We start from the raw sequence: 11,208 nt of genomic DNA, 5'->3' as shown, positions 1-11,208 counted from the left end.
AGAAGAGGGAGGAGACAGCCTCTCTCCTCCACCTCTCCCAGGGCTGACTGCTCTCAGCTGGCAGCTCTGACATGTGCTGTTTCCCACCCCAACCCCTTGGCTCCCCGCAAGCTGCAGTGGAACTAGAGGCTGGGAGAGGAGGCTGAGGTACACCTGGAACTTGGGAACACTGATTTGTGTCCCTAGACCTGGCCCTCCTTGTACACATACCTACATGGTGGCACATACAGTGACTGTTAGCTGACCCACAAATATACTCTCCAGTATCTACTGGTATAATGTATAACATACATGCCTACACACACACACACACACACACACACACACACACGAACAAGCGAACGCTTTCTGGGGCCAGGAATGCTCCCCTCCTCCATCCCCCGCTGCCTCCCATCTGGCGTCCCACTCCTCCCTCCCAGCCCAAGGTGGGGACAGACACCTGAGGGGCTGCCAGCTGCTACCTCTACCAGGCCAGGCCCACCCTCATGCTTCTTGTCCACAGGGGACTCGTGGGGGATGCTAGCTTGCCTGTGCACCGTGCTCTGGCACCTCCCTGCAGTGCCAGCCCTCAATCGCACAGGGGACCCAGGGCCTGGTCCCTCCATCCAGAAAACCTATGACCTCACCCGCTACCTGGAGCACCAACTCCGCAGCTTGGCTGGGACCTATGTGAGTATTAGGGGCGGCTTTAGGGGTCTGGGAATTGGGCAAAGAACGAGAAGAGGAGGTGGGGGAAGAGAATGGTAGAGGGGTCCTGATGAATGTGGGGTGATGAAGAGGGGACCTTTGGCTCCAAGCAGTCTCCATGTCTGGCCTGTCTCTTGCCCTTCCCTCTAGGGTGCCCCTTCCTCCCCATCCCTGGCCCCAGGACTAGGCATGTGGGCAGGCCTCGCACCCGCCTTGGCCCATTGCCCCACTGGCTGACTGCCCAGCCGCCCGCCTCCCCCTGGGGGCCAGGGAAGTCTCCTCTGTTTACACCGTGTTGTGGTGTCTCTTGCAAGGGTGGGGCTGGGTGGGGATGGAGGGGCCCCACCTCCCATGCCTATGTTCCAGCTCGCCTCTGCCCCAGACCTGGGGCCCTGCTGCTCTGGACCCCTGGGCCTTTCTTCTGTCTGCCTCTCCCATCCTAGATGGGCCTCCTAGGGGGGACTTGTGGGAAGGGGGCTGCAGGGAACCCAGGCCAGTAGTGGCAGGGGGCTCAGGGTGCGGACTGAAGTTCTGCCATAAGAATTTGGGGGCAGTCCAGAGGTGTTTGGAGAGCCCAGGAGAGGAGGAAGGAGGGTCAGAGTTAGCGAGGACCACGGGAACTGGCCCCCTCTTCCCGTGTTCCTCCTCTACATCCCAGACCCTACTCTGGAGCCAGGGAAAGAAAGGGGAGGAGGGTGGCGGGGGAGCTGGCTCCAGCCCCAGGATACACCGAGGAAATTAGTTTGTCTCTGTGCTTGTCAGCGTGTGAACCTCCCCCTGGGCCCTTGCCTATCCCAGGCCTCGCCCCTCTCTTCTCCCTTTCTCTCCCCGCTGAACTGTCTCCCTCAGCCCTTTCCCTGGGCCCCAGGCTTCTCCCCCGGGGGTTGGCAAGGCTGTCCTTTTCCCTACACTGACTTTCATACCCTTCCTCCAGCCCAGCTCTTGAGACTGCCTCAGTTTCTTCCTTCTGCAGTCCTGCTTCTATGGGCTGAGCCCTTCCTTGGAGGTTCCTGTGTACCTCTGTCCTCAGCCCTTCAGCTGGTGGGACTGGGCAAATGGAGCTCTGATGCCCACAGGCCCCTCTGCCTTTCGACCTGCTTTTCCTGTCCAGAAAACCTTTGCTTGACTCTGCTACCCCCTCTAGTTCCCGACCCTTTTTCTCTCCTGGCGTTCCCTGCCAAATTTTTCGAAGGAGTGGTCTACACCCTCTGCCTCCACTTCCTCTCCACCCACTCACGCTTTAACCCCCTGCGATCTGGCTTCCAGGCCACTGAACGGTTCTCTCCAAGGTTGTCAGGCACCTCCTTCTTGCCAAACCCAACAGTATTTCCTGAGGCTCATTCTCCTTGCTCTCTGTTTTACAGCCACACTGTTGAGCACTGCTGCCTTCTTGAACTCTTCTTGGCTCTGCACTCTCGGTCCACCTTCTACCTCTGCAGCCTGGCCTCCTGGGTCCCCATCGCTCCTCTTCCGCTTCTGCCCTGCCTCCCGGTGGGCCCTCCCCAGAGGCTTGCACACACAGCCAGCCGATCAGCGAGTCCTCCCTGAGTATCTGCTGCTCAATTTTCCTCATTCTACACCTCTCCATAGGAGAGCTCAGTACCCTCATTGCTTCAACTGTCATCTCCATGCAAACGACATCCATGGAGAAACTTAGGGTTGGCCTGTGAACAGAGAGATCTAGCATGGAGATGGGGCCAGTGTTGGGGAACACAGGAAATAGACGCTTTGGGGACAGGTATCTCCTGGTGGTGGCAAGCTGGCTGCTTGGCCCTCCTCCTTCCCCATCGCCCTCTCCTTTCCACAGCTGAACTACCTGGGCCCCCCTTTCAACGAGCCTGACTTCAACCCACCTCGGCTGGGGGCAGAGACTCTACCCAGGGCCACTGTCAACTTGGAAGTTTGGCGAAGCCTCAATGACAAACTGCGGCTGACCCAGAACTACGAGGCCTATAGCCACCTTCTGTGCCACTTGCGTGGCCTCAACCGCCAGGCTGCTGCAGCTGAGCTGCGCCGAAGCCTGGCCCACTTCTGTACCAGCCTCCAGGGCCTGCTGGGCAGCATTGCAGGTGTCATGGCAGCTCTGGGCTACCCGCTGCCCCAGCCTCTGCCCGGGACTGAGCCCACCTGGGCCCCTGGCCCTGCCCACAGTGACTTCCTCCAAAAGATGGATGACTTCTGGCTGTTGAAGGAGCTGCAGACCTGGCTTTGGCGCTCAGCTAAGGACTTCAACCGGCTCAAGAAGAAGATGCAACCTCCAGCAGCTGCTGTCACCCTGCACCTGGGGACCCATGGCTTCTAATCTTTTACCTTTACCACCTCCTCTTTCCCCTCCCCTTTCCAACCCTGCTCCCACTCTGGGAGGGAGAAACCTGTGTGCCAACACTTGTTGAGCCAGGAGACAGAAGCTGTGAGCCTCTGGCCCTTCCCAGACTTGGAAGAGGGCATGATGCAATAAGACCCATCCCCTCCCTACTTCCCAAAGTGCTGCAGGTCTGGAGAAGAGGTGCAATAGGCCCCCTCCCATTTCTACAGGAAGTAATGCTCAAGGGAGCCCGAAGTGGTTCGGGTCGGTGTAAAGGCTCTCACAGCCTCCTGCTTCCTGCCAACCACTTGCCAGTGCCCAACCAGCCCCTTAAGCGGCACTTGCAGGAAGCATGCCTGTAGGGCAGGGAGGGGGCCACCGCAGCATGTGCCTTTCTGGGGTGAAGCCCTTTGCTGCCTCACTCTCCTTAGATGGGTGTTGCTCCCCTACCCCAATTAACTCCATACATTCAATTCAGGAAACAAGCACAGTGGCAAGTCCAAACAGGAAGAGATGGTATTAAAAATGGAAGAGGTGAGGTCTGCGTTGGAGGTAATACTGAAAGCAGAGGGGCAGGCACAGACTGGACCCTGGGGTCACCAAGGCACTTGTGGCACAGGGTGGCAACCAAAGGACCTTGTCTTGATTTTTCTTGCCAGCATCATGGTGCCTCCTCTCTGCCCCCTTTTCCAGGGTATCTGTGGGTTGCCCAGCCTGGGGAGGGCAACCATAGCCACAGCCACAGGATTTCCTGAAAGTTTACATTGCAGTAGCATTTCGGGGTGTATGGGGCAGCTCCCCCAGGCCCTGCACCCCAGCCCCAACCACTCATGACTCTGTTTGTTGTATTAATATTTATTTATTTGGAGATGTTATTTATTAGATTATATTTATTGCAAATTTTCTATTCTTGTATTAACAAATAAAATGCTTGCCCCAGAAGCATCTCTGCTTGGCACTGCCCCTCCTCCCTGCTCTCATTACTGGTTCTCCTGGTCCTCCCCTGTCCCCTGGCTCCCATGGCTGCAAGGAGAGCCCGAGAGCCCAAAGGTTAACTCAGAGATGCAAAGAGCTTGGGGAAGAGGCTCTCCCATGCTGTTGGGGAAGATGTGTACACAGCAGACTTCACTCCAGCTCTCCCATCAACGCCATATTCCTTTAGTCCTCCCAAAAGCCTTCATACCTGTCACTTACCTTCCTTCTCCCCGCCTTTGCTCAGTCCACCTCACCTCTCTGGGTTACTTTAAAGGTCTCAGAGGTATGTCTCTTTGAAAAACAGTTTAGCTCTTTTTCCGGTGCTCTTTCCAAGTAGTCAGCCCATGCATTCAGTCCTCAGTTTCCCCAGAACCTCCACCTGTGGCTGCCTTTGGGCTCCTTCTCCCCAGCAGTGACCCTCGCTTTCTCATTGCCCTTCATCTGCTAGGGAGGGCGATAGACCACAGCCAAGTCGTGATTCTCAGCTGTGACTACTCCTTTCCAATGTAAGACAGATTAGTGGGAAGGAGAAAAAATCATACTGGACTGCAAGTTAATAGGAGAGATGCTGTTTAAGGGGTGGCTTAAGCTCAAATTCTAGTTACATAACCTATGAGCTAAATGACCTTGGACAAATCACTTAAAGCTCTCTATTCTCCAGTTTCCCCATCTGTAAAATGGGATATTAAATACAGCGGCAGCGATTAGTAAAACAGATTACTTGTGGCATATGGCGTGTCAACAATCTAGTGAAGAGCTGCTGGATAAATTAATGGGCTAACTGCTCCCAGGTAATACATGGATATTTTACAAGAGCCTCCTGGAGACAGTACCCTAAGCGAAGGAAGTAACAAGTGATGGTGATGTCAATCAGTTGACAAATATTAAAAAAAATTATATATATAATTTCAGAGAGGAAGGGAGAGGGAGAGAGGGACAGAAACATCAATGATGAGAGAATTGGCTCATCATTAATTTGGTTGCCTCCTGCATACCCCCCACTGGGGATTGAGCCTGCAACCCGGGCATGTGCCCTGACCAGAAATCGAACCGTGACCTCCTGGTTTATAAGTAGATGCTCAACTGCTGAGCCACACTGGCCAGGTAGTTGATAAATATTTTAAAGACATTACCTGCCTATCACTGTGCTACTTGGTATAGGAAACATAAAAGAAGCCATTATAGAGCCTGTAATCAGTCTATTTGGGAAGAGAAGACCAGCTTACCTGAATCAATAAGGAACAAAAGCATACACATGTCGTATGCACTGGGCGGTCCCCACAAGTACATGAAGCACTGGAAAGGGAGAGGCCAGAGCTATTGGACTTGCGTGTGGGTGGGGCAAGCCAGGCTCTGCTGAATGTCCCTGAGTCACCTGGCCCAACTTGGAGGGAACATGCCCACCCTGCAGGGTCGGGGCTCTTCAGGGAGAGAAATCTGCCCAGGCATGGCCCTGCCTTCTGCCTAACAAGACAGAAGGAGAGGGCATCTGGGCTGTCTCCATGCAGGGGCAAAATGAGTAGCAGCTGTTATATGTAAGACACCAAGCAAAGGGCTGTACAGAATACAGGGGGGAGAGAGGGATGTCCCACACTGCTGTACTGTAAGCTTTTGGGGGACAGATTCCGAGTCTTCCCCATCTGTCTATCCCAGCACCCAGCTCAAGCTCCAGCCTAAATATGGTAATCAATTAGTGTGTTGAACAAAACAACTTGTTACTTCCTTCCCTCCTCACAAATGCTAGAATCCAAGGTAGAATTTGATTAAGTTTAGAAAGACCCAGGGAAAATACTATGGACATCAAGGAAGAAGCAATTGCTCCCAGTTGGGTGAGGACTCCGCTAGTCTGTGAGCCCTAGAAGGGAGGCAAGGATTGTCTGAGATCACTGTGTATTTCCAGTGCCTTGCACACAGTAAGTGCTTTTGCATAAATAAAGAAGGTGGGATTTGACACCATTCTTGAAGGATGGGCAAAGCAAGGGATAGTTAAGTGTGTCCATCTCCCTTTAAAGCAGGTAGCATCTTGAAGGCAGGCTCTGTAATCTATTCATCTTTGCATTCCTACAGCATTTTAGCACAATGCCGAACACAGATTAAAGTTCTCCATAATTTGATTTAAAGTGTGTCCAGACAATAATGTGCTAAAAGTCAAGAGAGGAGAGTTTTAAGGAAGCTGCTGATTGACAGAGTCAGATGCCCCAGAAGAACTGAGAGAATATCGGCAAAATCCACTGGCATTGGTAAAATCAGACAGTCGTTGGTGACCCTTGCAAAAGCAGTTAAGAGGCAGATACCAAACTGTGAGATTAAAGAAGGAGATGATAAGAAAGTAGAAGGGGTAAATATATTCCCTCAGAAGTTTGGTGGCAAAAGGAATATCTAGAGATGGTAACAGAAGCATGGAAGGTTTTTTGTTTGTTTGGTTGGTTTGCTGTTGTTGTTTTTTAAACAGAAGAGATCTAAACATGTCATTGCTGCCTGAGGAGTGGCAGTGGAAGAATGGAGAGACTTGGGGAATGGAATCACAGACAAGCAGAGGAAAATCAAAAGGGTTGCTGGGCAGCCACAAGGAACCAGGTAACATCAGCAAAAACAGCTCTGTTGTCACCAACCATTTGGCATGGATTGTGACATTCCCTAGCAAGCGAGAGATGATGCCCAGAGGTAGGGACAGAGTGGAGAAAGGGCATTCCCCAAAGCTGAGGACTGGCAAGGCAGGAATGGCAGTGAACCATGGGGCAGTGAGTATGTGGGACTCTAGAAGGCTAGAAATTGTACTGTTGAGTGGCTATGTGCCTTGCAGAGCACAGTGCAGGCAGGTAAGTAGCCACGGGAAATGGGAGCGAGACTGGGAGAAGGGTGGACGAGTGCTGGAGCTCTCTCCAGCTAAGAATGCAGAGGGTGCACCCTAGGAGCAGGGTTAGGGAGGTGGACACAGAGGAAAACCCAGTCATAGAGGACATTTCATAGTTTGAGTTTTTGAACTTTCTTCCAAATAGCCCCCTACTGATGGTGTTGGCAGTGGGAGCCCCTCCTTGGGTTTTGGTACTTTAGTCAAGGGGCAGGTAGCTCCTGGTAAATGGCATGTTATCAGGCTTTTCTGTGAGTGGGTTTGTCATTCTGCATCCACAGCTGTTTCAGGAGAGGTGATGAGTTTTTATTGGTTATCCTAGGCTTAACCTCTTAAGTATGGTCTTATAGTCAGGGGCCCAGGTATCCAGAGGTCAACCTAAGAACTTAGAATACCTGAAGCCCTTCAGTGACATGGAGGGAGGGTGTTGTCTCTAAAAGGCATCTGTTCCCAGGAAGCCTAGGGAAAGTGAGAGGGTGGGAGAGAGAAGGCCCTTCTCCCTGTCTTTTCCAGATATTACAGAGTGGATTAGAAATCTCATTTTCATCTAACAACCCTGTGTTTAAGATGGAGAACTGTCATATGGGTGGGGGGTGGGGGGGGACACAATTTCCAGGGTCATAGGAGTGGGTACAGAAGAGGCTCAGACACAGGGTGGCAAAAGGGTAGTCACACCTTGCCAGTTGCCCACTTTTTGCAAAGGCTGACCCGACATCCAGGACTTAGGGCCCCCTCAGTAAGTTAGGAGACTCATTCAAGCACTCATGTTACACACATACACTCACACACACTCACCCACTCCAAATGGGGAAGGGCCAAGGGAGGCCCTTGTTCTCCTGAACCTAGAGGGCAACGACCAGTGACCCAGGCCTGGCTGAATGCTCTGATGGGTGGCTTCCTCTCAGCCCCTCCTTCTCTGGAGCCACAACTGCCCCTGCCTTTGTCACTTCAATTCCTGAGCTCCCTGACTCAGCCTGGTTCCCCCCATTGCCCAACAGTGGACAAAGCCCTTGTCAGTGGGGTGAGGGCTGGGGCAGTAAGAGAATACTGTGAGCTTTAGAACCAGAAATCCAGCCCTTTCCTCAGCTCAACCTTCAGGGTCCCTCAGTCTCCATTCAGAGGTGTCCTCTAGGCCCCTCTCCAACTTGTCCTGATCTCCAAAGCTTGGCTGATGGGGTGGAAACCAACTAGGACTTCCTCCCAGCTGGACAAAGTCTGACACCTGGTGGCCACCTTGAGGAATGGCTAGAAGGGCCCCTTTTCAAATCTCCCCAGAACTTTACAAGGAAGGATGGCCAAGGTAAAAAGGGAGGTGAGGAGAGGAGGTTTGGAGTGGGTGGTTGGGACAGGACAAAAGAGACATCCAGTGGCAAAAAAACCCAGACCCAGGGGAACCTTTGCCTTCTACCAGGCTCCCACCCCTTAAGCCCACTAGGCCAGAGAACCTGGAAGAACTTGAGGTGGGATGTCTGGGAGGTTCGTGAGGGACTAGGAGGAGCTGCCTGAAAGAATTTTGGCCCACAGGGTGGGGAATGGGGCCCAGGGTGTATGAGTATGTGGGGGCTCTGGGTGGGTGGCAGGGCCTGAGGGCCTGAGGAAGGGGTGTGCTAGGGAGAGGGAAGGAGAGCGGGCAACGCCCCACAGCCCATTGGGCCCCAGGCAGCTGCTTCCCTCCCTCCCTCCACCTGCCCCCACCTTCCTAGCTCTAGCTGGCTTTTCCCACAAGCTCCATCATGAGCTGGGGGAAGGAAAGGGGCTCTTAGGGTGCATGCGCGGTGCTGAGGCCCCCCCATCCTGCCTCATTGTCTGAGCTAAGCCAGGTTTAATCCCCCTTCCCCTTGGAGCAGTCAGCGGTGGGCCTCAGCCCTCAGGACGGTTCTGAGCTTCTGTTTCAGTTCTTTTCTCTCCTTTTCTTTTGAGTTCCTCCAAGACTGGTCCTGACTATGAAGCAAGGGCCTTGAGTATTCCCAGGCCAAAGGACAAAGGTCACTCCTGCTAGTCCCATCACCAACCTTTGGGGGTTATGGCTGACACAGGAACTTAGGCCTTAGTCTCAGGAAATTCCCTAAAGGAGAGAGAATTTAGCCTCCAACTCAGACCTCTGGCCTGGCCTTCTAGCCTGAAGCCTGAACTGTGACAGGCCCCAGACAGCAGCTTTGGGGATGGGCCAGGAGGCTGCCTGAATAGGGCAGGGGTTCAAGGAAGAAAGGTGACAGGGAGCAGACAAGGTTGGGGAAGTAAAGAAGGGAAGGTGAAAGTCCGGTCTAGTTGCCAGAACACCTTAAGGAGCCAGATGCCAAGTAAAGGAAAGATGCCAATTGGACAGAGATGGTTCTACACCCCTGGGTGCCAACTCCTTCGAACCTTGGGAGCTCGATCCCATTGCTATCGACTAGGAGAGAAGGGCAACGCTGCCAGTGGAGAGTTCCTGCAAGCCAGTCCTCGGGTGCCTGCACTAGAACTGACGGCCCTGATTCTCCTTTTTTTGGGTACTGGGTGAAGCTGAAGGCCAAGGGAGACATCTTCCAGGCTGGGTGAGAGAGGCTAGAAGGGCCTGGGCCAGGCAGAGCTTGGGGCAGCTGGCAGGGATGACCCAGACAGTGTCCACAGAGCAGGTCAGGGTGCCAGAGGGGAGAGGGAATAGGCAGTAGGAACCACTGTGGCCGCCCAGTGGCACACCCCATTTCACGCTCCCTGGGCGGTGGCAGGGCCTCACGGCTATCAGCTTTCAGGGGTGGGAGGGGCCAGGAATGAGGAGGGATCTGCCCCACCCATGGCTCCCTATTCCCTTAGGGCTTTGTGGGCTTAGGAGTTGGGTGCCATACACCTCTGGCAATGCCCCCTGGGGAGAGGGTCGTCAGTCCCACAGAGCTGGACACCATCATTCCTCCATAGAGTACTCAGTGCCTGACTGGACCCCATACCTAAACCCTTTGTAGGCCTGGTGGAGAGGGCCTCCCTGCTTCCCTCCCAACACAGCTGGGCCCCTCAATGTGGGCCCCACTTAGTCTATAATGCAGACGGGGGATTAGATCAGGCCCAGCCCAAACAATGAAGCAGGGAAGGGCCCTGCAGCTCTGTACAATGCGCCACGAGCTCTCACTTCTGGACTCAGACGTGGCCCATCCCCAAGGAAGTAGATGGGGAGAGCCAGGCGGGAGGAGGCCCCTGAGACATGTCTGCTCCTCTCCTCCCCTTCAGTGGCCCACTCTCTAGTGTTCTCACTTGTGCCCACTTCCCTCCTGTCACAGGGCACTCAGACTCCAGAGCAGTAGAAGAAGGGGAAGGCAGTGCCCTGCGTAGGCCCTCGTACCCCTGAAGGGAAGAACTGGATGGGATCCCTAGAGGGTGATTAGAGCAGGGCTGGTCCCTGTGCCGATTCCCAGACTCCCACTGGCCAGCACTTTTGCCTGCTGCCAGGAAGTTGGTGAGGGGGAGGCGGGCGTAGGGGTGAGTCAGCGATGACAGGAGCCCAGGGACAAAGGTCATGGGTGGAGAATTGAGAGGCACTGTTTATTCAGCTTGCCTCCTCCAGGAGGTCTTCCAGTGCTAAGCCAGCCTTGTGGTCCAACCCATCTCTGACCCACCCTTCCCCCCTCTCCTGTTTGTTAGAAATGTTATCCTTGCACGGACAACTTCTGAGTCCCATCTGCCTGCCCCTATAGCCTGTGAGCTCCAGAGGAGCACAGAGGGGCTATGGTTTAACTGGGGCCCCACAATGTCTGTGACCATCAGTACTTCCTACTTTCAAGAACCATTTTACATCCATTTTAGTGGAGTGAATCTGTGGGAAAGTGCTTAGGACAGTATTTGGCACACTGTAAGGGCCATATAAGTGTTAGGTTTATTGTTGGTATTTTCTGCTCACACTTTCACATTAGTGTGATACAGACATGCAGATTGTGCTGTGAAGAACTGGGGATCCAAACACACTGGCCTCCTGCTCAGTGTGGAATCTTCCTGACTAGCAGGGCCGCAGGAACAGGCTGTGGGACCCCAGGAGAGCCGACAAGGCAAACGCTTGCTTGGACCAAGGGTGGGCAGTATCTTTGGGCGCAGACTGTGAGAAAGGAGCTTTCCAGATCCATGGGCTTCTCCAGCCAGCTCTCCTGGGGCCAGTGGGGGTGGGGTGGGAGCAGGGAAGAGGGCTGGATTAGCCCAAACTCTCTTCGGACCTCCAGACCTGCCCCCACAACATGCTGTGGGCCAAAGAGGGGGGGAGGGAGTGGAAGGCTCCAGCTGGGCCCTGGGGAGTTACAAACCTGCCACGGGGATTAGTGAGGCTGAAAAGAACATTTGCCTAGGAAGGGAAAACGGGAAGTGAGAGTCTGAGGATAACGCTCTGTAAGTCCCCCGAGACCCACTGCGGGCCAATGGGGGGGGGGGGGGG

At 54.0% G+C, this 11,208-nt stretch overlaps 1 protein-coding gene and 1 long non-coding RNA gene across 4 annotated transcripts in view; one reads left to right on the top strand and one right to left on the bottom strand.

Moving 5' to 3' along the window:
- Window positions 1-11,208, bottom strand: part of LOC102250816 — a 44,606-nt gene that overhangs the window by 14,896 nt on the left and 18,502 nt on the right. The gene's annotated exons all lie outside the window — the stretch shown is intronic.
- Window positions 7-3,947, top strand: CLCF1 (cardiotrophin-like cytokine factor 1). The gene is made up of 2 exons (XM_005864321.2): window positions 7-669; window positions 2,495-3,947. The coding sequence occupies exons 1-2, from the start codon at window positions 292-294 to the stop codon at window positions 2,987-2,989; spliced, it is 873 nt and encodes a 290-aa protein (XP_005864383.1). The 5' UTR covers window positions 7-291; the 3' UTR covers window positions 2,990-3,947.

Source organism: Myotis brandtii, unplaced genomic scaffold, assembly GCF_000412655.1.
Source record: "Myotis brandtii unplaced genomic scaffold, ASM41265v1 scaffold187, whole genome shotgun sequence".
NCBI classification, from domain to species: domain Eukaryota; kingdom Metazoa; phylum Chordata; class Mammalia; order Chiroptera; family Vespertilionidae; genus Myotis; species Myotis brandtii.
This window is presented reverse-complemented; position numbering and strand designations above follow the sequence as displayed.